Source organism: Suncus etruscus, chromosome 3, assembly GCF_024139225.1.
Source record: "Suncus etruscus isolate mSunEtr1 chromosome 3, mSunEtr1.pri.cur, whole genome shotgun sequence".
Taxonomy (NCBI): Eukaryota; Metazoa; Chordata; class Mammalia; order Eulipotyphla; family Soricidae; genus Suncus; species Suncus etruscus.
This window is the reverse complement of record NC_064850.1, coordinates 19,448,076-19,473,082: the sequence shown is the minus strand read 5'-3', so window position 1 is coordinate 19,473,082 and position 25,007 is coordinate 19,448,076. Positions and strand designations below refer to the sequence as shown.

Genomic DNA, 25,007 nt, shown 5'->3' with positions numbered 1-25,007 from the left:
ATGAAGCCTTGCTCCCCAAGTCCCAGGCAGACACTACAAGAGGCAGCTGGGTATGTAAGAGTAACGTTTACTGAGCGATACAGAACTGAGTACTATGAAGGGCTTGCCAGGATGGAAATGCACCCCACCCCCACCCAGGCCCCGGGACACCCAGAGACTACAGTACAGTACACACAGCGGCCGTACCTGCTGGATATCTGTTCGGAACCAATCAACCATAGCATAATGATACTGTATCACATCGAGTGATTATAGAAATCCATATATATATTGCTTGTATAAAATCTTTTTTTTTGGTAAAAAATATTAAAAAAAAAAAAAAAAGGAAAGTATAAAAACCATGTGCAGTTGGAAGCCCCGCCAGGCAGCTAGTCTGTAAACATTCTGAGAGTATGTGCTTTGGAAGGGCGCCCGCGCCTCGTGCCCACAGCAAGCTCCAGCGGGCCGGCGAGGAGTGCCCCGGCTGCCGCTCTGGCAGGGCCGTGCTGGACCCGGTGGTGGGTGCAGCCGTCCACCCCCTATCATGCCCCTCTTGGGCCTCCAGCAGGGTCCAAGGGCCAGGTTGGGGGCTGGCCGACTGCAGTGTCACTGAGCTCCGTTCTCAGCCGCATTTGGTTGCAACTCATGGCTTCTCCTGGCTGCTTGGAGGTTCCTGGGGGTGGGTACCCTGGAGGGGAGGCAGGTATCTCTCTGGCCCATGGACATCTCTGTCCTGGCTCCTTCAAGCTGGACCACCTCCCCACATCACCCCCCACCTCCATGGGTCAACTTTGGTCTCAGCGCTTGGTCATTTATGGGCTTGGGGGGCCGGGGGGTGTCGGTCCCGCTCTTCCCCTTGGTGGCTGATTGTAGAGTTTCACGAAAAAGCCCAGCGAGGCTGGCCGTGGAGAACCTCCTGGTCAAGTCTCTGCATGCGTGGAGTGGAGGAAGGGGCCCCCCAGGGATGCCTTCCTCCTCCCTATTCCTTCTCCTGCTCCTCCTTGTCCTCCTTTCAGCCCATGATCACTTCTTCTCCAGCTGCTCCAGCAGTGGGTTGCCTTCGGCCTCGGGCGTCTTGACACTGTCAGTCCGGACGATGCAAGTGGGGCGATGTCGGTTCAGCATCAGGATGAGTTGCTGTCGTTCCTGCTTCAGTTCCTCGATCTGGGTCTTCAGTTCGGCATTCATGAGTTCCAGCCGTTCGGATTCCTGTGAGCAAACACAGAGGAGACATGATGGTGAGTTCCTTGGTCTGGTGGTTCATCTTGGCTCTGTTCAGCTGGAGTGAGAATGGATCGCCCAAAAAGTTGCACCATGTAGCGCCTGATCTAGACCTGGTGGAGATCCCTTTTGTGGACAGCTATGAAAAGGGGATAGATGAACGCTTGGAGCAGCTCCCCAAAGGCCCAGCACCCGACTTTTCTCCTATGAAAAGTGCTTTTTCTGAGGACCTCAGCCTGCCAATTTGCAGAAGCTTATAGAGGCCACTGACTGGAAAAAGACAAGAAAGAAAAGGCTTCATTGGGGGCCAGAGCAATAGTGCCGAGGAAGGGCATTTGTCTTGCATGCAGCTGGCCTAGAACGAACTGTGGTTCAATCCCTGGTGTTGCATATGGTCCCCCCAAGCCAGGATCAACCCCTAAGCATCACTGGGTATAGCCCCCCCAAAAAACAAACAAACCAAAAATGGCTTCATTGATGGCGGACTGATATCTGGGTGAGACCTATATCCCCAACATAATTCTGACTTTGAAACTAATGGACTTTAAGGCTAAGATGACCTCAGTTGCTTTAAACTACCAGACGCACGGCCACAGCTATGGAGGGCTACGATCTCTGCAGACAAGTGCCCAGGCAGCAGCAAGAGACAGCATCAGCAACTGGGGCTTTCAGTATTTATCACTCACCATCGGTTCCTATACTTCTGGCCTGGAGCCCCAGGGGAGTGTCACTGACTGGCCCAGGTCACCAATGAGGAGGGCCAGGTCATATCCTGGCACTAGCTGAGCTTGCGTCCTTCCCCACATTGTGTCATCTGCTCCAGCTCCTCTGCTGTTGTTCAAAATATATTGAGGTGATATCTATCCCAAGCCCTGTGCATGAGAAAAATTGGACTAGAGAACGGTAGCCAGTGAGTGGAGGTCCATGAGGGACAGAATGATCCGTGGTAAGGGCTCTGGAGAGTGAAAACTACAGGTAGGGACATTTGTGGGGGCATGTGCAGCATGGTCATGTGATTTCTCCTGACATTTTGAGTTTTGCCCTCCCTCCCCCTTAAACAGCCTTTTCCTCCTGCCTTGTTATCTAGCTCTGCCCTCTGGCAGGCAAACCACAGTCACTCTCCTGTTTATGAAATGAGGCTTCAGATCACCACAGGCCAGTTTCCAATCAATGCCCCAGCCCACTGTGGGACAGCTCCAGGGAAAAGAAGGGATGTCGGTGATCTGACTGGGGAAGTGGAGGTGCTTGTGGGGAGTATGACAGACATACCAGTTCAAAGCTTGGGAGCCAAACATTAAAAAAGAAAATACCTGAATGGAATAAATTAAAATATATGTATATATCATACATTATTTTTACATTATATAACATAATATATATGTATTAATTATATATTAACATATATGTTGTGTGTGTTGTAATTTATCCAAGGACCAGCAAAATGTTATTCATTTCAGGGGAGGAGCATCCACCAGGTGGGCTCACCTGGGGATGCTGTGTGGTGTCAGGAATAGAGGACTAGAGCCGGGGGTCCTGAGGCTAGAAAGACATTAAGGCTAGGCTCAATCTCTGGCACCCCATATGATCCCCCAAGCCCTGTGAGGAGTCATTCTTAGCACAGCATCCTGTGCTCCTCCCTCCCCCCAAAAAAACCCAACAACAATAACCCAGAACTCAAGGTTCTTTGCACACCTGTGCTCTAGCCCTCAGTGCTTTGGTCCCTGGCAGAGTTTTAGGGAGGAATTTCTGTCCACAGGAACTATTTAACCAGCCTGAAGCCCTCTGAGCCAGGCCTGACTGAAGAGGGAAGAGCTACGGGCCTCTAGAGGGCAGCAGCGGGTGAGAAGATTTGAACACCTGCCCTGGCAGACACCCAGCCCTGAAGAACTGGCTTGTGCACACAGCCAGAGTGCCACCCCATTAGACCAACAAGTCTTGGTGTGGACAGTTAGAGCTTGGGGCAGGGCCTTGCCTCCTTGCCACCTGGCAGGACACATACAAGTTGCCTCCCATTGGGGTGTCCAGGGCTCCTGACGAGGCTCCCACATTTTCCACAGCTGCCTCTTCCTCACAGAGTCCAGGCTGACTTTGACTTCCCTTAGTCTGAGGGAAGCCAGAATCTGGATCTGCTCAGACACTAGCCTCAAAAGAGGGAAGAAAAACCTTGGGGAAGATCATGACAGGAATAGCCAGGACAAGGCTAGGCCAGGTGCACTGCTGTTGGGGCTCTGACACGGGGTACCCTGAGGGCTGCAGAGCCCCACATGAAACTGAAAGCCTGTCCCATCCTCTGCATCTTAGTCTCCTTCCTGATCACTGGGGCTTACAAACCCTCTGACCATCTGATTCCCTCTCTCCACAGAGAAGACCTTAACTTTTGTTTTCTGTAGAAGCCATGGCTTGTTCCACCAAGCAACAACCCCTGCCTGCATTCATAGCACCTTCCAACCCATTCACAGCTCTGACCTCAGGAGCGTGGGTTCAGCCCACTGGGTAAGATGGCACCAGATGGCAGGACAGAGCCCAGGGCAGGCACAGACCTCCTCTGCCCTTCAGCCAGGCAGCATCTGGCAAGCCTTCCAGAACCTTCCAGAGAAGCCTCAATGCTCAGGTCTGGCCTGAGGCTGACCGTGGAAGAAGGAGGTGGGTAGGGAGCCCCGGGACAACTAAGATGTGTTTGGGAGATGAAAACATTCCGCTCTGACAAGGGGTCCCCTAGGACAGGGTGGGGTGTAGACCGGGAAGGATTTAGAACTGGGCTGGGAAAAGCCTTAGGATTTGGAATGGGGTTCGAGCACTTTTCTTCTCCGGGCTCAGCTCTCTCATCTGGAACAAGATGATGATCCTGGAGATTAAGTGAACCCCTTGGGGAAAGTACTCGGCTAAATCCATGGTTTAGGGAAGCTTATGGTCTTCTGACTTTCATCTGTGAGCAAGAGAGTATAAGGAGAGAGAAAAAAGGAGGAGGTGGAGGAGACCATTTCAAAGAGAACTTGGAAAGAAGGCTGTGGGAACTGGCTGGCTGTGGAGGATGGGAGAGGACAGAGCTGGGGGCAAGAAGGACAAGGATGGAGGGTGCTGTGAGTACAGTGATCCTAAGGCACAGAAGTGAAGGCCTGGGAGGGGGCTCAAAGGGCTGCAACACAGGCTTTGCGTGCAGTGGTTGATCCTGGCATAGCTGGGAAGTGCCCCCAGCAGCACCAGGTGTGGTCCAGAAACAAAAGGAAAAGCCAATTGCTGGTAGCACGAGAGCTGTGTGTGTGTGAGGCCTGAATTCAGGCTCTCTCTTGCCCTCTAGCACCAAGGCGTGTTAATATAAATTTTTATTTAAGAAAAAAGAATGTGCGATGGGGCTGGATAGCACATTGGGTAGGGTGCTTGCCTTGCAATTGACTGGCCCTTATGGTTCAATCGCCAGTATCCTATATGGTCACCTAAGCACTGCCAGGACTAATTCCTGAGCATTGCCAGGTGTGGCCCAAAACAAAACAAAAAAGCTATGTGAGGGACAGCATGCAGCACGGTCCATCATAGGGATGAGAATACACAGACCTCCAGGAGGGCAGCCTCTGCAGCCCAGGAAGTGGCACCAGGCTGAATGGCATCTTGTTCCACAGGAATGCACACGTGCCATGTGGCAGCCTGGGATCCACAGGCCCTCCCGGCCTTCAGAAAGTAAAGAACTGCGTCTTTGTTCCATTTCTTTCTCTGACCAGCACGTCACTGGTTGGCGTGACCTGTCTACTTATTGTGTAAGCGTATGCTGAGCTCAGAACAATCCTTTTCAAACTGGGACTGTGGGTGTGGCTTGTGGTTTTATGGCAGCAGTCACCTGATCTGTTTTCCAACTATGTGGGCTTCATGTGTTGATGAAGAGGTTAAAACATTAGCTGGTGCTGGGCCTTATCATTTCACCTTCCGGTGGCGACTTATGGTCTAAAGAAAAGGAAGCTGTAGTATGTTGTGAATGAGTGCAGGGGGCAAGGGTGATGGGGAGCAGAGGCAGCAGGGAAAACACTGGGTGAGGAGCTGGGTTTTTCCATGTTATGACCTTGGCCAAGTCACTTCTGCTTACTGGGTTTCAGCTTCCTCCCAGAAAATCAAATGAGGGGTCGGAGAGATAGCACAGCTGTAGGGCATTTGCCTTGTATGCGGCCAATCCAATTCCTGGCATCCCAGCCTGCCAGAGGTGATTTTTGAGTGCAGAGGCAGGAGTAACCCCTGAGCACCATTGGGTGTGGCCCAACAATCAATCAACCAATCAATCAATCAATAAAGTTTTAAAAACATTTTTTTGGTTTCCTTTGAGGGGCCATACTACTATCCTACTATTTTCTGATGCAACTTCTGGAAAGCACCGGGAAGAAGCCTTAAGAGACTCAAATTTGTAGAATCAAGAGACCCAAACTGTAACAAGCTATACACAAAATGGACCTGTTATGCTAGCAGTCTTGGGGGCTAAGGGTGGAGGAATGAGATGCATGCAGGGAACTATGGTGGAGGGAGGTCAACACTGGTGGTGGGAACGGCCCTAGTTCACTGTCCCGTTGCTGAAATACAACTGCGAAAAACTTGTAAAAAAATTAAAAAAATTAAGGGGCCGGTGAGGTGGCGCTAGAGGTAAGGTGTCTGACTTGCAAGCGCTAGCCAAGGAAGGACCTCGATTCGATCCCCCAGCGTCCCATATGGTCCCCCCAAACCAGGGGCAATTTCTGAGGGCTTAGCCAGGAGTAACCCCTGAGCATCAAACGGGTGTGGCTGAAAAAAATTAAAAAAAAAAAAGAGAGACTCAAATTTAGATCTGAATTGAAAGATCCCACAAATAAATCTCCCTACACTAAAGCAACTTGGAGAGGTCTGAAGGGGTGACTGAGCCTGTTTCAATCCTTGAGTCTCCAAATCCTCACGAGTGGGAGGGCCTGGCCTCCTTCCAGAGCCACTGTGGCTGTCGAGGAGAGCACGGAGTGTGTAGGGAGTGAGGCCATGAATCACTGCCAATTCCTGAGAATTGGGGTCCAGGCCAACTATGAGGGGAGAAGCAGATCAGGGCAGGGAGAGGGAGCTATCCTGGTGCAGCTTGCAGGATGGGCTCTGACCCACCCAAAGGCCTGCACATGCCTCCTGTGGGAACCTTTGGTGGCCCAGGGAGGTGAGCAGAGGTACCAGTAACATCTCCCTAGGGTGGTCTGCATGTCCAGGGGCAAGGATGAGAGGAAGACATTTTGCAAAAGTCACACTCACACATACACACACATGTGTGTGTATATATGTATATATACATACATACATATATATGTATATGGGTTTGATTTTTGGACCATACCACAAGGTGCTTGTAGGTATGGGGTAGGGGTCACTCCTGGCAGTGCTTGGATGAACTAACCTAGAGCTCATACAAAGTGTGAGTTCTAGGTCTCTCTCTCTCTCTCTCTCTCTCTCTCTCTCTCTCTCTCTCTCTCTCTCTCTCTCTCTCTTTCTCTCTCTCTCTCTGTCTTCCAATGATTTCACCTGCAAAGCTCAATTACTAGACAATTCCCCCAGGTCTGTGGGCACATGCATTTACGTGCAAATGCATTTACATGCTTTAATTCCCTACACCTCACACCACATGTTGCTGCTAGTGGGTGCTTCTGACGTGGGAGAGGAAGGGTTTCACCTGAACATATCAGCTCATATCTCCTTCTTGGTCCCACTCAGGGACATCACACAGCAAAGACTACAGTAATCTGCCTGCTATGTTCTTGGTGCCAAAGCCAGGGGGCTCTCTTTCAGGCCTGCCTTTCACCCAGGAACTCCACCCCATGACTCTGTAGGAACATCAATCGTCCCTGTCCAGGAACCCCTGGGAAAGGTGGTACTCATTCAGTCAGGAGAACAGCATGCTGGGACTGCCCTGACAAGACAGAACAGAGGGTCGCCTCACATGGCGAGAAGTTTGGGAACCTGCTACCTTTCCTCAGTCTCACTTGTCCCCTTAACTCCAACCACACAGATACTGTTTCAGGTTCCTTTTTGTTTTGGGGGTCACATTCAGTCATGCTCAGGGGTTTCTCCTGTCTCTGTACTCAGAACTCACTCCTAGCAGCCTGGGGGACCATATTGGGTATTGGGGATCAAACCCTGGCCAGGCATAAGCAAGGCAAATGCCCTGCCCACTGTGCTATATAGCTCTAGTGCTGGTTTCTAGTTCCTTAATGACACCTCTTGCCCCCCTGGTCTCTGCCCTTTGCCCCTTCTGCCCATGCTGTTCCCTCCATCCCTGCCCTTCACTGTGTAAGCCCAAATCCTTCCTGATGTCTCCATCATCTAAAGCATTGACTCAGCCTCCTCTGGTATGGGTCCCTTTGAGTCAACACAGCTCATGGGCCTTGCCCAAACTAATACTCAGCTCACTCCCCACCTACAGGTCCATGGTCTGTGAGCTTGTTTACCCTGGAGTTGTGGGCACTTACTGCACCCTTAGTGGCTGGACCATCCACCAGATGGAACAGCAAATGAATGAAAGACTCCAGCTTGCAAGTAGTGTGACCTCAGGCAAACTGCCCACCTGAGCCTTGGGGGTTGGCGCGACAAGGGGGATCATCAAAGCTCAACTTCTAAAAGGGGGTGAGATGAAAGGAATCGGGGAGGCTGCCAGGCACATGGTACTCAGCAAGTGCCCCTGGAGGAGGAAGGTAGCTACTTCCCTTCGCTTGGTGCCGATGGCTCACTGTGCGCGTGGCTAATTGCTGTGTGTGATTCACTATGCTTGGGTGTAATTGCCGGACATCCCTCGGTAAGACTTGTCTAATTCTGACAAGTGCTGAAGGTGTGGGGTGAGCCAAACCAAGATTGCTCTCTTCCTGCTGGGTGCTGCCTTCTGTAGGGCTGAGAATGCAGTGCAAGACATTCCCCCATCTCAGAGGCCCACAGGAGACTGTCTTAGAAGCATCATGGGAGCATAGAGCCCCTTGTTAGGGCATAGGGCACCCTCCATCCTGTGAAAACTACCTACCACCTCTGATGCTCACAGCCCAGACGTGTGCACCAGGTCCAGCTGTCAAAGATCCATGATCCTCCAGTGTTGGACTCCCAGAATACCCTGCACAGTTCTGGGTGCTTAATACACACCAAAAATGTGTTTCCACAAATCAGGGTAGAAAGTGAGTGAGCACAAGGAAGGCTTGTAGGAGACCTGGGTTTGATCCCTGTTACTGCATGATTGGGATCATATTTCTTCCCAATACTGTCAGAAGAAATTCCAAAGCACAGGGTGGGGAGTAGTCTCTTAACACTGCCAGGTGTGGACCCAATATAAACAAAACTGCTTATCAGAATACCCAAGAAGTGAACAAAAGAAAGAAGAAATATAGGGGGTCTTGCACACAGCCAAGCTGGATTCCATCCCTGGCACATATATATTCCCCTGAGCACCTACTTCCACAAGGAACCCCAAACACAGAGCCAGGAGTAAGCCCACCCCTTGAATGAATAAATTAGAGCAAGATATTGAAAATAAAGTGTTTTCTTTTTTTTGTTTTTTTGTTTTTGGGTCCCACCCAGCAGCGCTCAGGGGTTACTCTGGCTCTACGCTCAGAAATCGCTCCTGGCAGACTCGAGGGATCATATGGGATGCTGGGATTCGAACTGACCTTCTGCATGCAAGGCAAACACCTTACCTCCATGCTACCTCTCCGGCGAAAATAAAGTGTTTTCAAGTTTGCCCCAGGCTTAAACCTCAGAGTCCTACCACTCAGTCACTTGCCCTCCCAGTGTCTTAAGGGCCCCCAGCTGCACAAGCTGCAGTCTAAGGAGGTGAGAGGACACAATGGCTGCCCCCAGCCCCGTGTTCTGTGCCGCATGGCTAAGAGGCAGGTGCTGGTTATTTCTGGCCCTTATGGAATGACTATATTGGTGATCTGGTTTAGTAACAGACACAGGGTATGGATGATGAGGCTGGAGACTGCAGTTGACTCATTTACTGTCCGGCCTCATTTCCTCGACTGTCCTTGATCAGCTTTGTGAAGCAGGGAAGGCTTTTGGAGAAGAGATTCAGGAGAGCAGAGACCTGCACGACTGCACATGCTGGAGGCAGGGTGCATTGGGGGGGGGGGGGCTGTTGGCCAGTCGTGTGTGTGTGTGTGTGTGTGTGTGTGTGTGTGTGTGTGTGTGTGTGAGCACGCGCGCGTGCATTCGGGGGGCTGTAGGCCTATGTATGTCTTGAAGGAGAGCTCTAGGCTATTTTAGCAACCCACAGGCTACCAGAAGGGAAACCTTGGAGCTGGGACATTGGGTCCATCATAAACAAGGGGCTGGGGCTGGGGTAGAGGGAAGACGTGATCCTCCCAACTTTTGCTTGATCCAGGGGTCACTGATTGTCTTGGTTCAGAAAGGGCATCAGGGAGGAGGAGCAGTCAGTAGCCTGGGCAGATGCCAGCAGCACCAAAGACTGACGACTCCCTTGCCCCATAGGATGGGGCCAGGCACCCTCTGGCCTATTGCATGCTCACCCGCTGCAGGAACTCTGTCCGCTCCTTCTTCTTGTTCCGGCATCGGGCCGCCGCTACTTTGTTCTTCTCCCGGCGCCTTTTCCTCCGCTCCTCTTCCTCGTCCAGCTGTGAGGGCAGAGAGCCACTGATCAGACCCGAGGGGGCCTAGAAGCCAACTGCCCTCTAACTCAGCAGGCTGGACCAGCCCCCTCCTTGGGACAGAAGCGGGCACTCAATTGCCCCATGGAGTGGACACACAGCCAGGTCACGAGGACCTCTGGGGGCAGATGGACACACAGCTTGACTGCTGCAGGACCATGGTGGGGGGGGGGGTCGAGCAGTAGAGCATCCCCAGAAGGAGTCTGTCCTAAGGGCAGGGTCCTCTGGGTGCCTGAAAAGTCACTGCATTGGGGTGGTGCCCATCAATTCTGTGTCCTGCCCCAATGCTCTGGGCACTGTTTTCCAGGTCACTGGGTTGGAGGCATGTCCTTTAAAGGTACCCAGCAGGGCAGAGACTGGACATTCCTCCCCACCCACTTTCACCCCTACACAGACCCAGGTTTTCTCTCTAGGCCCTTCGGCTCCCTCTTCTGGGCCTAATAAACACCCTTCATAGCTCCCTGCCTGTCTTTATATGGGGCAGGAGGGGGTGAATTGAAGTCACACTAAAGAGTGTGTGATCAGGGGTTCCTCCCAGCGATTCTCAGGGAACCAGGCAGTGCTGGGATCAAACCAGGGCTGGCTTATTGCAAGGCAAGCACCTTACTCTGTACCCACACCTGCTTTTAACCCCTGCCTGGCTTCTGCAAGTCCTCCAGGTCAGGAGACCTGCCTGCTCGCCAGGCCTGAAAGGAGCCACCACCACATAGGACACAATAGAAAACCCCTTGAGATCCAACTTGCTTCTTTCTGGGAGCCAAGAGAACAAGCCACCCCCCCCCCAACATGCAAAATAAATAGGAAACCTGGGGCCAGAGAAATAATACAGTGGGTAGGGCACTTGCCTTGCATGCAGCCATCTCAGGTTCTATTCCTGGCACCTCATTCGGCCCCCTGAACTCACCAGGAGTGCAGAGCCAGGAGTTAGCCTGAGAACCTCCAGGTGTTTCCTGCCCTGCCCTTCCCCTCTCATCCCCAAGAAATAGAACCCAATCCACCAGAAGCCCAGTGAAGTCTGGGGACATGCGGTTCTGGGATACAAACTCAGGTTTCTGGCATGCAAAGCTTGTTCTCCAGTTCTTTGAGTTATAACCCAGCCACCAACGCTGACTTTCAAATTATATTTTTTCGCTGACAATAATAACAAGAGTGTGGTGCATTTGCTGCTTTGCCAAATGCTTTCACACAGATCATGTAATCGCCACCAAGTATTGGGAGGACGTGACATAACTGTCCCATGACACAGACATGAGCTCAGGACCACCCAGCTAGGAAACGACAGAGGTAGGTAGGGTCCAACTCTGATCTCCCTAGCCCCCCGTCCTCCTCTTGCTCCCCAGTTCACACAGGCCCCAGCCCAGCAGGATCATTGGATCTGGTGCTGCTTGCTGTCCAGAACCTTCCAGGAGAATCTGGACACACACAGGACCAGCTGGGCTGGGACAGCGGGGAGTCAAAGGCCAGCAGAAAAGGCATCAGATTGCCCCTGGCTTGCCAACTCCCTCACTTCTCAGCCAATGAGGGTGATTCTGGCAGCCCAAGCCTGGAACAAGGTCTCAGCTTGGGAGGAAGGGGCCTCGGGCCAGGAAAATAAAAGCCTCTCTGGGTGCATTCCCAGCCTCCTCTGGGTGCTCGATAGCAGGGTCCCGGCCAGTGCCCTGCACGACCCCTGGCAGGGCCGCCCCTTCCTCCTGCTCCTCCTCTCAGCTTCCTCCAGACCACTCCACCCTGCCCAAGAGGCAATGGGAACAGTGCCTTGTCAACACCCCACGCCTGCCCGTGCCCCTCCAGGACCCTGGGCCCCCTTTGAAACGGAACCAGAAGTGACAGCTCCTCTGGCTGACCCGTCTGTATCTGGGAAAACAGAAACTCGCCCCACCTCCACCTCACCCCTGGCTGGGCCGCAGTAACTGTGATGACAGGCCCAGGGAAGGGGCTGGAGGAAGTGGCCGGCAGTGTAATCTCCCCTCTGCCAAGAGGGTTTGCCCACAAACTGCCAAGGTGATGGGTGCAACCTGGCTGCTCCTGGGGCTCCAGCAGCGATAGCTCCTGCCCCCACTCTGCTCACAGCCTCCTCCCACACCAAGTAGGACACGGACAAGGCTGCTTGATCAGCAGATGCTTCAGAGAGACGCAGCAGGGGGCAAGAAGACCAGGCATGTGTCAGCAGCACAGCACTTGCCTGCCATCTATTTGCCAGGCCCTGGTGTGGCTCCTCAGTACACAGGTCAGAGGGACCCAGAGAGTCCAGTTCCATGGGCCCCTCTGACCATTTCAACACTCACTTCCAAATGTCTCATTCCTGCTTTGAGATAACCTGCCTGCCCCACTTGGCAAAAACTCTTACTCGGCCTTCATGGCAAAGGACACAGGACTGGAGCCATAGCATGGTGTGGTATGGGATAAATTCAGGTTCGATGCTCAGCATCCCATATGGCCTCACCCCAAGCCCACCAGAAGATCTTTTATTTATTTATTTATTTATTTATTTATTTATTTATTTATTTATTTATTTATTTATTGTTTGTTTGTTCTCTCCCTTCTTCCCTCCTTTCTTTTGGGAGGCCATAATTGGAGGTGCTCAAGGGTTACTCCTGCTTGGCTCTGCACTCAGGAATCATATGTGGCAGGCTCGGGGGATCATATGGAATGCCAGGGATTGAAGTTGGGTCGGCTGCATGCAAGGCGCATGCCCTACCTGCTCTGACCCCAAACACCAGGAGAGATTTCTAAATGCAAAACCAGGAGTGACCCCTAAGCACCACTGGGGTGTGCCCCCACCCCAAAAAATGAATGTCATTGACGAGGCAGGAGAGAGAGTGCAGCTGGCAGGGTGCTTGTCATGTACACAGCAGACCCAGGTTCAATCTCCAGAATCTCATATGGTCCCCAAGTCTGCCAGGAGTGATTCCTGAGTGCAGAGCCAGGAGTAACCCTTGAGAACCACCAAGTATAGCTCAAAAACCAAAAGAAAAAGATAAAGGGAAGGAAGGGGCTAAAGGCTAGAAGGAAGGAAGGAAGGAGGACTTTGTCCTCCCCAGACAAAGTCAAGGATCTTGCCCCTCCACCATGCTCTGGAACCTTTGACTTATGGATCATGAGCATGAGCGGCAGCATAGTGTCCCCAACACACATGGCACTCAAACACTTCAGCTAGAACCCCCACATGGGAGAAAGAAACATTTCCTTCTGCAGATACAGCTGAAGATCCGGATGTCTGTGGAGATGACAATGCAATGCAGTAAATGTAGATAAAAGGTTGAAAAGAGAGGACACCCTCCTGCTCCTTTCCTGTCTCACCCATCCCATGGCCAGTTTCTGATTCCCTGTCACTATCCTCAGGCCACAAAGTTTCCACACTGGCAACTGGGAGCTTGACCCTTTCATTCTTGAGCACCTCCAGAAACCCAACTTGTTTTTTTGTTTTGGGGCACACCTGGCAGCACTCAGGGGTTACTCCAGGCAGTGCACTCAAAAATCATTCCTGGCAGGCTCGGGGGACCATATAGGATGTCAGGAATTGAACTTGGGTCTGTTCCGGGTCAGCCACATGCAAGACAAGTGCCCTACTGCTATGCTATCTCTCCAGTCCCAGAAACCCAACTTGGGAAGGCACAAAGATGTGGATGAGGAGAGGCTCCAGAGAAGTGGTCCTCAAACTACGGCCTGTGGATCACATATTGTATTTGTTCCCATTTTGTTTCTTCACTTCAAACTAAGATATATACAGTGTGCATAGGAATGTGTTCATAGATTTGTTTTTACTATAGTCCGGCCCTCCAGCGGTCTGAGGGACAGTAAGCTGGCCCCATTTAAAAAGTTTGAGGACCACTGACCCAGAGTCTCACCCAGAGAGTCAACAGGATAGACAAAAGCAGGTACTCACACTAGTAGTGTACCCAGAGACTTTATCCTGGGCTCATTGGCGACACACAGCATAGGTTTGGGGGCTCTAAAGGCTTGGGTCCCTCAGATCAGTCAACGTATGAGCTGTGCGTTTCCATGACAAGAAGCTCCACCTCTCTGAGCCTGCCTTTCTCTCTTGGCCTCATCTCAGCCAAGCTACATGGGGACGCAGGAAGGGTCCCTGTTGCTGCCCTGGGCATACCTTGCCTCCCTGCAAGGCAGACTATGTCCTAGAAAGGAGACTGGAGTTGGGGGGAGTGCATCTGGGCAGGGAACTGTCAGGGAGGCAACCAGACCCTGCAGCCTCCACCTCCAGGGGGCCTGAGCGACAGGCCAGCAAGCTAGTGTCCTCCCACCCCCTCCCTCCCTTGAGTGGAGGAGCCTTATTTCAACACCAGGGACCCATAAGCACCCTGGGAAGTAAACACCCAAATGCCAAACATACCAGACATTCCCCCACATAAACACTGGCTGCTCTGAGCCAAGGCACCGCCCCCCACCCCTACCCCCAAATCAACAAAAGGAGGCAGGCCAGGGGCAAGACCTGAGCCAGCCAGTTTGACTGGACCCACAGTCCGCTCTATCTTTTCCCACTTGCTCAGGGAGCCATGAAAGGGAATACCCCCCCACCATCATTCATCACCCCTGGTGACCCCTGCCATCCTCAGAGGGAGTATGTGCCCAAGACCTCCCCCAGCATGCTCCCTGGGGCTATACTGCTGGCTGGAACTCCCTTGGTTCCTCTTTTCTTTCCTTCCCTCTGCCAGGCCCTCAAACTCCTCCCAACCTTGAGTCTAGTCTGGCTGAAATACTGATGGGTCTTGGGAACTGAGGCCAGAGCTGCAGGAGAAAATCCAAGACAAATGGTCAGTCCGAGGCTGGCGGGCAACCATGAGAGAGGGAGGAAGGTTGGGAGTGCAGAAGCCCAAGTCACCCCAGTGTGGTGGAAACTCAGGGCTGTCATACAGTCCAGGTGCTGATGATTGGCTGAAACGAGGGCTTGAGTCTTTAAGTGCATGCTCTCTGTTTTTAATGTTGGCAATTACTTCTTGATTTTTTTGTTTGTTGGTTTGGTTTGGGCCACATTAAGTGATGCTCTGTGCTCAGGGCTCACTCCTGGTGGGGTTCAGGAATCATATTGGGTGCCAGGGATCCAACCCAGGTCGGCTGTTTGTTTTTGGGCTATACCTAGAGGTACTCAGGCGTTACTCCTGGCTGCACTCAGAAATCATTTCTCACCGGTTCAGGCGACCATATGGAATGTTGGGGATTTGAACCCAGGTCGTTGGCATGCCAAGTAAATGCCCTATTCACTGTGCTATCACTCCGGCCCAAACATGGGTCAGCTGTGAGCTAGGCAAGCACTTACCCCCGTATTATCATCTTTTGGGTCCACATCTTTTGGAAAGCACATTATGTGAGAATAACAAAACCCGGATCTTATACTGACCAGGGTAGAACTGCTCACAAAAGGATCCCCTGGGCCAGTGATAGTGCCCAGTGGGGCTGGTCACCTCCATGCCCTGATTTGTGCTGGGCCAATTCGTTCTTGCTCCTATCCTGTGGGCCACCATTAATAAACACAACTGCCCAGGCTCCACAACAACCTTCAAACATGCAGTGGGGACATCATGAGCTTTACCTTACAGACAGGACAGTGAGGCATAGTGGGGTAGCTGCCTTGGACAGCCTGTGCCAGGGTGTGATCTCCCCCTCATCCCTTCTCCCAACTTCCTAGAGTCATGGTTGTTTATGGTGTTTGATGGGGGCTGTTGGGCTGGGAAGGTGATACAGTGCAGGGATCAAACCCAGGGCCTTGCACATACAAGGGGGGACATCCAAAGCCCCTTCCCCGGCCAAGCTCAGCCACATGCAAGGTCAAAACCTTCCTTCTTGCCCTCCCTCTCTGGCTCCTCCCTGGATTTTTATTCATCTGGACTTCCAGGAAAATGGTGACTTAATGGAAGGAATTTAGGGGGTGGATGTGGGAAAGGCATTTCTCCCCACTTTTCAGAAGTGGACAAAACTCATTTGGCAGATGTTCAGAGTTAGGAAGGAGCTTTTAGCAGGCACCAAGTCTCATCCCCAGATTGTACACACAGGGAAACTGAGGACCAGATGCTCACAGCAGTGCCTGGCTTCTCATCTATCCCAAAGTCATTGCCATTGTTCAAACTTTCTGGTGTCCCTTTTGCTCTCATCTGGCGATGGCCCTGGCTATCTGTCCTGTTCCTCCAGGCCAGCTTTCCTTCTTTTTAGACACCGCCCCCCATTCTGTTCCTGGGGTGGCTGCTGACCTCTCCTTTGGGCATTACACAGGGGCACCCTTGGGGGTTGCACTCTCACCTCAATAGTGTGAACACAGGCCCAGGAAGACAATACCAATCATAGAGTCACCTGCTCCCTCCCCACTCCCCAACCACTTGGCAGGTCACCAGCATCATCCCTACCATTAGCCTTTCCATATCTTGACTGGCTGGGCCCATTCTACCACCTCCCAGGCTCACTTCCTCCTGGACCACCTCTAAGGAGACCTCCAGTTCCAACAAACCCACCTCAGCCCCACCGAAGGAGGACTTTTTGGAAAATGCAGACTGGATAGTAATTGGCCTGTGGGGTGTGCCATATTCCCTTCTGAGTAAGACCAAGCTCTTTCATGTGCCAGACAAGGTTCCCTGTGGGTTGGTTTCCCCCAACAACCAGCTTCCACCTAGACGTAGAGTACTCATTGGTACTCCATTTTCCTGTAATACTAAATATTTTCCATAGGCCCCACTCTTCTCTGGTCTTTGATTCTCACTCAACCTATATATTGGACCAGATTTGAGCATCTCCCGGCTTTTGATTCTTACCCCCATCAGGTTAGAGAAGGGTTCTGAGCTTTCCCTCACCCCCCTGGCTCCCTATTCTCCTCTCAGTCTCTGTTTCTCCTTCTAATCTGGGAGAGGAAGAGAGGGCAAAGTGTATTTCCTACTGCCTTTTCATGGGCTGAGCACCTTTCTGTGTTTATGGCCATCGGGAATGCTCAAGCAATATTTGCTAAAGGGAGATCTGAGCTGGTGACAGACAAGAACCTCTCACTTCCAGCCAAGCACCCTTTCCACTTCACCCCAGCTACCCCCAGAGTGTGGCAGCCACATACACTTTCATCCACAAACAAGCCCATGCACTGTATGTCAGGCTTACCCACTGCCCCAAAGCAGTCCAGTGGCCCCCAGGTGAAGCTTCTGCCCTGGAGCTGGCAGGGGCCAGTACTCCACCTGCCAGGATGAGTCACTGCCCTCCTGCATCCATCGGCATCTGCAAGGTGTGGTCAGGAGCCATGGGGGCTGGAATCCAAGTTCCAGTCTGCACTTCTGGACCTCAGAAGTCCAAGAGCACCTCCATTGACAAGTACCCACAGGCAGGTCGGTCAGGGGTCAAGCAAGTTCAGAGAAGGGAAGCAAATGTACCCTGGGCCAGACAGTGACAGGACCCATCTGAACCCCACACTTTCTTGGGAAGAAGCAGAAGATGTCTTGAACTGGCTGGCTAACCCAACTCTCTCCTGCTTAGCTTCAGAGTCTTGCTATGGATGTTCTTGCAAATCAAGCCTGCTCTGTCCCCTCACTTCTGAGCAGGTCCAAGCATTTCCCAGATCTTTGGCTCCCCATTATTCCCCAGACCCTCTTGTGCTCAGGCAAAGCCATGGAGCTCTAGGCCTGGTTTGTGTGAACAGAACAGGTAAGGGTCCTTTTTTCAGCAAGTGGAGAACAGCCACTCCCCACTGCTAAGAAAAGAGTCCTGTGTTGGAACAAAGCCTGAACAAACAGGCTAAGGAAGGGGCAAATATTTCTATCAAAGTGACCCAGGAAAGCCCACCTGAATGAGAAGAAACCCTGACATGGAAGAGAAAAAGCATTGGTGACTGCCTGCTGGGAAATCCTGCTGGAAAGGAGCTATGGGAAGGGCTAGTTTTGTTGAAATGTGTCTGTTTGAGATCTGTTTCATATTTATGGTCTAGTGAGATTTGGTTTCCCACTAGGTGATCAATCGATTTTCAACTGCTTCCAATGATGAAGACAAAGAAACTGTGCCCCCACCCCACAAAATTCTCCCCACCCTCAAAAGGCTTGTGAGAATATACAGATATATACTTATATCTTCAAAATACACTGGCAGGGGAGAAAAATCAGACAAATCTTTTCTCCCGAAAAAAAAGAAGTTAATAATATGGTTGAAACTTATTTGTGAAAAAAATAATACAGTTAATACGCCTCAAATTCACTGGAGAAAAGAAAATAAATGAAACAAAAAACTCCCACAGAAACGAGAATTCCTGCAAAACCACTACGTACAATGAAAGAAGAGGCAGTTGTGGCAAAGAATATTTATGCACAGGCTGTTCTGAAAGTCCCGAGTTGGCCAAAGCAGAACATTTCAAGCACCATCATCCTATTAAAACCCTGGAACTCATTTGTCTTTCATCATGAAGGTGAAAAACAAGGTCCTTGGCTTAATTATGCTCCACCGACGCAGTTCCGTTTAATCTGTATGCAGGATGTGCAGCTAAAACACAGCTTTCAGCCAAGGCAGAGACAGCAGACAAATCTCCCAGCAGAACAGAGACCTCTATGAATGTCAGCTAATAAAAATCAGGTGACACGGTCAAAATTCACAGCCGGGAGGACAATGGGTGAAGTGGCATGAAATGCATGCACTGAAAGTTCAGAGGGAGGAAGGAAGAGTTTGAAGTATCCAGGCAGATAGAGGGAGGGCAGGGGGTACAAGAGGGGTAGAAGAATTTTTCCTGCCTTCCTCCCAGTTCTTAAGATTCAGGGCCAGAAACAGCCAGTGAGGGCTCAGTGGGGGAATAAGCCTAATTCATCTGACTCTCCTTTCAAAACCCAACCAGAGATCCTGCCTATTGACAATGAGGCAGCTAAGTGGCATCGAGGCCCTCGCGGTGTGAATACTGGCATCGAAATAGGGTAGGGGATCCCAACAGGGCAATAATTGCCTTGCAAATGCTAAAGTGTTGGCCTGACAGACTTGGGACATCACACACATAAAGGGATACTTATGGCATGGAAGTCCCTCCAGAAAGCCTAAAATAGGTTTGGAAGAAATTGGTGTTTTAGCTATTCTTAGAGAGAAGCAGAGCCCGGTCAGAGCTGGCATCCCTGTCTGTGGAGACCATCCCCCTCTCCCATAGGGTCAGTCATCATGGGCTCCCTGGCTCCAGACTCTGACGGTCTCCTTCAGTAGGTTTAGCTTGAGACCCAAGAATACTAAGATGTGTTTCATCTCGAAGTCACTTCCCAGGGCTATCAGATGCTGGTGCTACTGGTCTGTGGATCCTACTTTGAGTGGGGCCAGAGCAATCCTCTGGATATCAGATCAGTTTCAGCAGTAGTTTTAGGAGTCTTTTATTCAAAAATGCCAGACCATACTGACAGGGTAAAAACAGCCCTTTTTTTTTGGGGGGGGCACACCTAGCAGCGCTCAAGAGTTAACTCCTGGCTTGGGGGACCATATGGGATGCCGGAGATTGAACCAGTGTCCATCCTGGGTCAGCCATGTGCAAAGCAAATGCCCTACCACTGTGCTACCACTCCAGCCTCCCCCCAAAACACAGCCTTTGACTGAAGGGCTCACAATTGCAGTCTTTAGTATAGCCATTCAATGAAAATTAGAAAATGTCTTATGGTTGCAAAACCTTTGACTAGAGGTTATGGGCATCAACTGCAAGTTTCCAACAGCCTCAGAATCCAATTTATCCCTACCTTAGCTTTTTCTTGCATGTATAGATCATTTAGGTATAAATACATCCATATACAAGGACTTAAAGATTATTGGGGTTGCTTATTAGGCTATTCCTAGTGGTAATCAGGGCTCACCTCTAGCTATGATCTGAGGACCGTGGAGTCCTGAGGACTGAACTGGGGTCTACAATGTGCAAAGCAAGCTCCTGTACTCTCTCCAACCCTCACAGAAAGGCAATTTCCGCACACATGTAAATAGTGGCTTGCTTTATACTCTCAAGATGTTCATTGGCAGGGCATCTCTATTCTGAAGGGAATGCAAAATAGATGAACCTGGCACCAGACTTCACCTTGGCCACGCTCGCTCAGCACGGTGTTACAGCTGATAACTAAAAACTATGAGCACACAAAATCTGAATTTTGTTTTTTAATAGATACAATTAGGCCCGCAAGTTACTTAACCTCTCTGCTCCGGCTCCCTAACCACTAATGGTAGTAATAACATCCATCTCTCAGGGTTATTGAGCAGATCAAAGGAGAGGGTGTCTACAAAAGACCGTTTGCAAATCATAAAGCACGCTGCTCTTGGTAGCCTTCTTGAACTCAGCTGTCCTCGCTACTTCAAAGACCTGGGCTGGTTTATAGTGTAGCAGGGAGTTCAGCAACTGGTTGCAGACTAAAACCACCTGCTGGCTCCACCCAGATGAAGTGAATCAGAACCTCTGGGTTCCAAGTGAATCCTTTTTAAAAATGTCTCTGGTGGATTCTAATGAGCAGCCAGGCTGCCTCTGTGTTTTGTGTTTCATATTTCCTCCGAGTGCCAGACAAAATCCTGTCTGGTTGCTCTTTTTTTTGCTTCTTGGGATGGCCACTAGCAATAAAAGACAAAATAAGGGAACCAGATCCTCCTTGTTCACACTCAAAAGCATTGCAAGACCAGGAAGGTGGATGCAGGATGGGGTGGTGGAGGTGCACTGTGGTATCTTATTAATCCTTCCACATCTGAGATGGACATAGCAACCTTCAGCTTTTGAAAAAGTGCTGGAGAAGCCAGAGAAATAGTACAGAGCATAGGGGATTGGGTTCAATCCTGGATACCCCCATATGGTCTCCTGAGCCCCACCAAGAAAGATACTGAGTGGAGCCAGGAGTAGGCCTTGAGCACCACCAGTTGGGGCCCCAATATAATAAAAATAAATTTAAATTAGGGACCAGAGCAATAGCACAATGGTAGGGCATTTGCTTTGCATGTGGCTGACACAGGACTGACCTAGGTTCGACCCCTAGCATCTCATATGGTCCCTTGAGCCAGGAGTGATTTCTGAGCATATAGCCAGGAGTAACCCCTAAGAGTCACCAGGTGTGGCCCCAAAACCAAAAAATTAAAAATAAAAACAGAGCTTAAATCAAACAAGTCATGCAGACAACACAATTTGCTCACTCTAAGTATACAATTGCATGTTCTTGTAGTTTGGGGGGTATTTGTACTACCCCTATTAATTTTAGAATCTTCTTACTACTGCCAAAAGCAGTTCTATAGTCCTATGTCATCATCCTTCTCTTCTCCTGTCTCTCCCAGATTCCTCTTCCTGTCTCTAGTGCTGACTGTTCCAGACATTCGTGACTGGCCTCTTTCATGGACACATTACCAAGGGCCATCCTTGGCACTTAATTCCCTTTGGTGGCCAAATAATGGTCCATTGTATGGTGAGATCACATTTGACTTCTCCATTCAGTCATGGGTGGACCCTGGGTTGTTTCCACCTGGAGATGGAATGAGTCAGACCACTAGGAAAGCTCATGCACACATTTTTGTGTGGCTAGGTTTTCTTTCCATTTGGCATATACCTAGGAGTAAAACTGCTGGATCAAGAATGACTGAATCATACAGCAATCCTATATGGTACCCTTTGAGGAACTTGCAGTAGGTTTCCCAAAGTTTCTGTTATTTTACATTGCCCTTGCCCATTAATAAGGATCACAACTTTCCTGGAGCAAGAGACAGTATATTTTCACTTGCAAGCAACCAACCCCAGTTCAATCCCTGACACTGCAGATGGTTCCTGTAACAAAGCCTCTGAGCAAAGAGCCAGGGGTAGCCTCCAAGCAATGCCAATGGCTCAACTTTCCTCCTCCAAAAGGATTACAAGTTCCCTACATCTTTACTAATGCTTGTTCTCTGTCTTTTTTTTGTTTGTTTGTTTTTCGGGCCATACCCATTTGATGCTCAGGGGTTACTCCTGGCTAAGCGCTCAGAAATTGCCCCTGGCTTGGGGGTCATATGGGACGCCGGGAAATTGAACCACCGAGATCCTTCCTTGGCTAGTGCTTGCAAGGCACCTTACCTCTAGCGCCACCTCGCCGGCCCCAGTTCTCTGTCTTTTTAATTTAAAAATCATGAAGATGGGGCCGGGCGGTGGCGCTGGAGGTAAGGTGCCTGCCTTACCTGCGCTAGCCTAGGACGGACCGCGGTTCGATCCCCCGGCGTCCCATATGGTCCCCCAAGCCAGGAGCGACTTCTGAGCGCATAGCCAGGAGTAACCCCTGAGCGTCACCGGGTGTGGCCCAAAAAACCAAAAAAAAAAAAAAAAAAAAAAAAAAAAAAAAAAAAATCATGAAGAGTATAAAGTAGAAGCTCGTTGTGGTTTTGATGTGTTCTTAATGGCTAATGATATTAAGATTTTATTTTATTTTATTTGGGGGGCTGGGCCTCCTGGGGATGATACCCAGACCTTCATACAGGCAAGCAAGTGCTCTGATACTGAGCCTCATGTCCAGCCCCAAGGCCAAGTCTTTTTGTGTACCTTTTAGCTGTTCATAGATCTTTGGAGAAATGTGTACCAAAAATTAACAATTTTTAAATCAGGCTATTTATTTTTTAAATATTGAATTGTATTGATTGATATATATTTGGGTACTAATATTTATGTAACTTATTAAGGCATTTCAGACCTATAATTGGCAACTTTCCTCATTCTGTTGAGCTTTTTCATTTCCTCTCTGTGGAAACACATTAGCTGATTTCACAGGTGTCCAGTTTAGCTAGTTTTCATTCTACTGTTTATGTTATAGGTGTTATATCTAAGAAGCCGTCATCACCTGACCCAAGAGCATAAGCTTTAGGGGATGACTATTTTTTTGTCTTTGGGTCACACCTAGCCACACTAGGAGTAAGCTCTGGCTTACTCCTGGTGCTCAGTAATCACTTTTTTTTCTTTTTTTTTGGTTTTTGGGTCACACCTGGCAGTGCTCAGGGGTTACTCCTAGCTCTAGGCTCAGAAATCGCCCCTGGAAGGCTCAGGGGCCATGTGGGATGCCGGGATTCAAACCACCATCCTTCAGCATGAAAGGCAAATGCCTGGGGCCGGGCGGTGGCGCTAGAGGTAAGGTGCCTGCCTTGCCTGCCTTGCCTGGGCTAGCCTTGGACGGACTACGGTTCGATCCCCCGGTGTCCCATATGGTCCCCCAAGCCAGGAGCGACTTCTGAGTGCATAGCCAAGAGTAACCCCTGAGCGTTACTGGGTGTGGCCCAAAAACCAAAAAAAAAAAAAAAAAAAAAAGAAAGGCAAATGCCTTACCTCCATGCTATCTCTCTGGCCTCTCAGTAATCACTCTTGATGGGGCACAAAGGGTCATATAGGATAGAACCTGAATCAGATGCATGCAAGGCAAGTACGCAACCTACTATTAAGCTATCTTTCCGTTCCCTATTTTTTCTGAGTTCTGTACTTTCAGTTGTGTCATTAAGTCTTTGTTGTATTGGAGTGAACTTTGGAATATGATGTGAGGCTGGGATCAGCTGCCTCCAGTTCTAACAAGGGAGGAAATGAAAGCTGGAACATCTAGGAACTTTCCAGAACCAGATGATTCCCAGGTAGCCATGCCCCTTCATTTTCACACTTCGGCACAGCAAGTTGTGTGCTTGGTGGAAGTTCTGAGAGGAGTGGGGAAAGGTGACAACGTAAACTCTGGAAAAGTATCATTAGAGGGTGTCCCTGCCCTGTGCTTACGAAGGGGTCCTGTTGCCACCCAGCAGAAAGAACAGAGGACAGGGTCAGAAGAGGGCAGAAGCTGCAACCACAGGAGCTGTGAGACACGAAGGATGCCCATGATCTCACTGTCAGATGTCAAGAATGCCTGAGGCTTCCCACCTGCCCATCTGGTCTCCCAGCCCCGACCCTCCGGTCAGGCTGCCTTATACTTTGGGGGTACATTTGAGGGGCAAGAGACCTGCAGAAAAAGTTTCGCCAAGAGAAATCATCTCCTATCTCCCCATCCACCCAGAAGTGAAACTTCCTGGCTGGGGCCAGAGTAAATTGCTGGAACAGACAGCTGAGGTCTCTTTGAGGAATGGCAGCAAAGCATAAACTGTGAGAATCCCAGAATCACACCATAGGAGACAGACAAGGGGCCATAGTGGGTAGTTTGGGGGGACACAGGCTTGAAAGACCTCCTGGAAAGTGTTGATGGGAATTAAAAGTTTTGTTGCCTCGACACTGCAGAAAAACCCTAACATGGGAAGGTGTGAGGGTGTCTTTGAGAGCCAGCCCATAGGGCTGCTGGTGGCTCCCAGTAGAGAGGCCAGTGTGATGGGTATGGAGAGTGACTCACACCTGTGTCTCATTCCCCATGGCCAAGTGGCAACCATAGAGACCCCCTGCAGACCATGCCATTGTCACATTCAGGCTGAACTTCAACATATGCTCATTTCCTTCTTTCACTGGCAAGGAAATAGGCTTCAAAAGACTGACAGAGCTAGAGAAATACACTTGGGGTCAAGGTACTGGCCCTGCAGAGAAGGGTCCTCTGTGGGGACAGAGAGATAGCACAGCAGTAGGGTGTTTGCTTTGCATGTGGCCAACCTGAGATAGACCCAGGTTTAATCCCAGGCATCCCATATGGTCCCCTGAGCCTGCCAGGAGCGATTTCTGAGCACAGAGCCAGGAGTAACCCCTGAGCGCCACTTGGTGTCATCCAGATTAAATTACTTAAAAAAACAGGGGGCACTTCGACAGTGAATGACAGAAATGATCACTCTGGATAAGAAATGCAGGCTGGGGCCGGAGATTTAGCACAGCGGTAGGGCGTTTGCCTTGCTTGCAGAAGGATGGTGGTTCGAATCCCGGCATCCCATATGGTCCCTGAGCCTGCTGGGGGTGGGGGGGGGGGCGATTACTGAGCGTAGAGCCAGGAGTAGCCCCTGAGCGCTGCAGGGTGTGACCCAAAAACAAAAACAAAAAAAAAAAAAAAAGAAAAAAAAAAGAAAAGAAAAGAAATTGCAGGCTGAAAGGAGGTAAAGTGATATGCATAATAGCCGTCCAGCAGCAATATTGCAAACCAGGTTCTAAAATAATAAAAGGAAGAGAGAGAGAGAGGGGGGGGGGGCAGGAGGAAAACTGGGATCATTGGTGGTCAGAAGTGTGCACAAGTGAAGGATAGGTGCTGGATCACTCTATGATTGAAACTTAATCATGAGCCATTTTGTAACTGTATCTCACAGTGGTTCCATTGAAAAAAATATAGAAAAAAT

General features: G+C 50.3%; 1 protein-coding gene across 2 annotated transcripts in view; it reads right to left on the bottom strand.

Moving 5' to 3' along the window:
* Positions 1-301: 301 nt before the first annotated feature.
* The window catches only part of JDP2 (Jun dimerization protein 2), a 44,032-nt gene continuing 19,326 nt past the window's right edge, over positions 302-25,007 (bottom strand). For both annotated transcript variants that reach the window (XM_049770510.1, XM_049770509.1), the window contains exons 3-4: positions 9,690-9,794; positions 302-1,188 (exon numbers count right to left, since the gene is read on the bottom strand). In XM_049770510.1, coding sequence (XP_049626467.1) covers positions 1,003-1,188; positions 9,690-9,794 — 291 coding nt within the window. In that variant the 3' untranslated portion in view covers positions 302-1,002. The remainder of the gene's footprint in view (positions 1,189-9,689; positions 9,795-25,007) is intronic.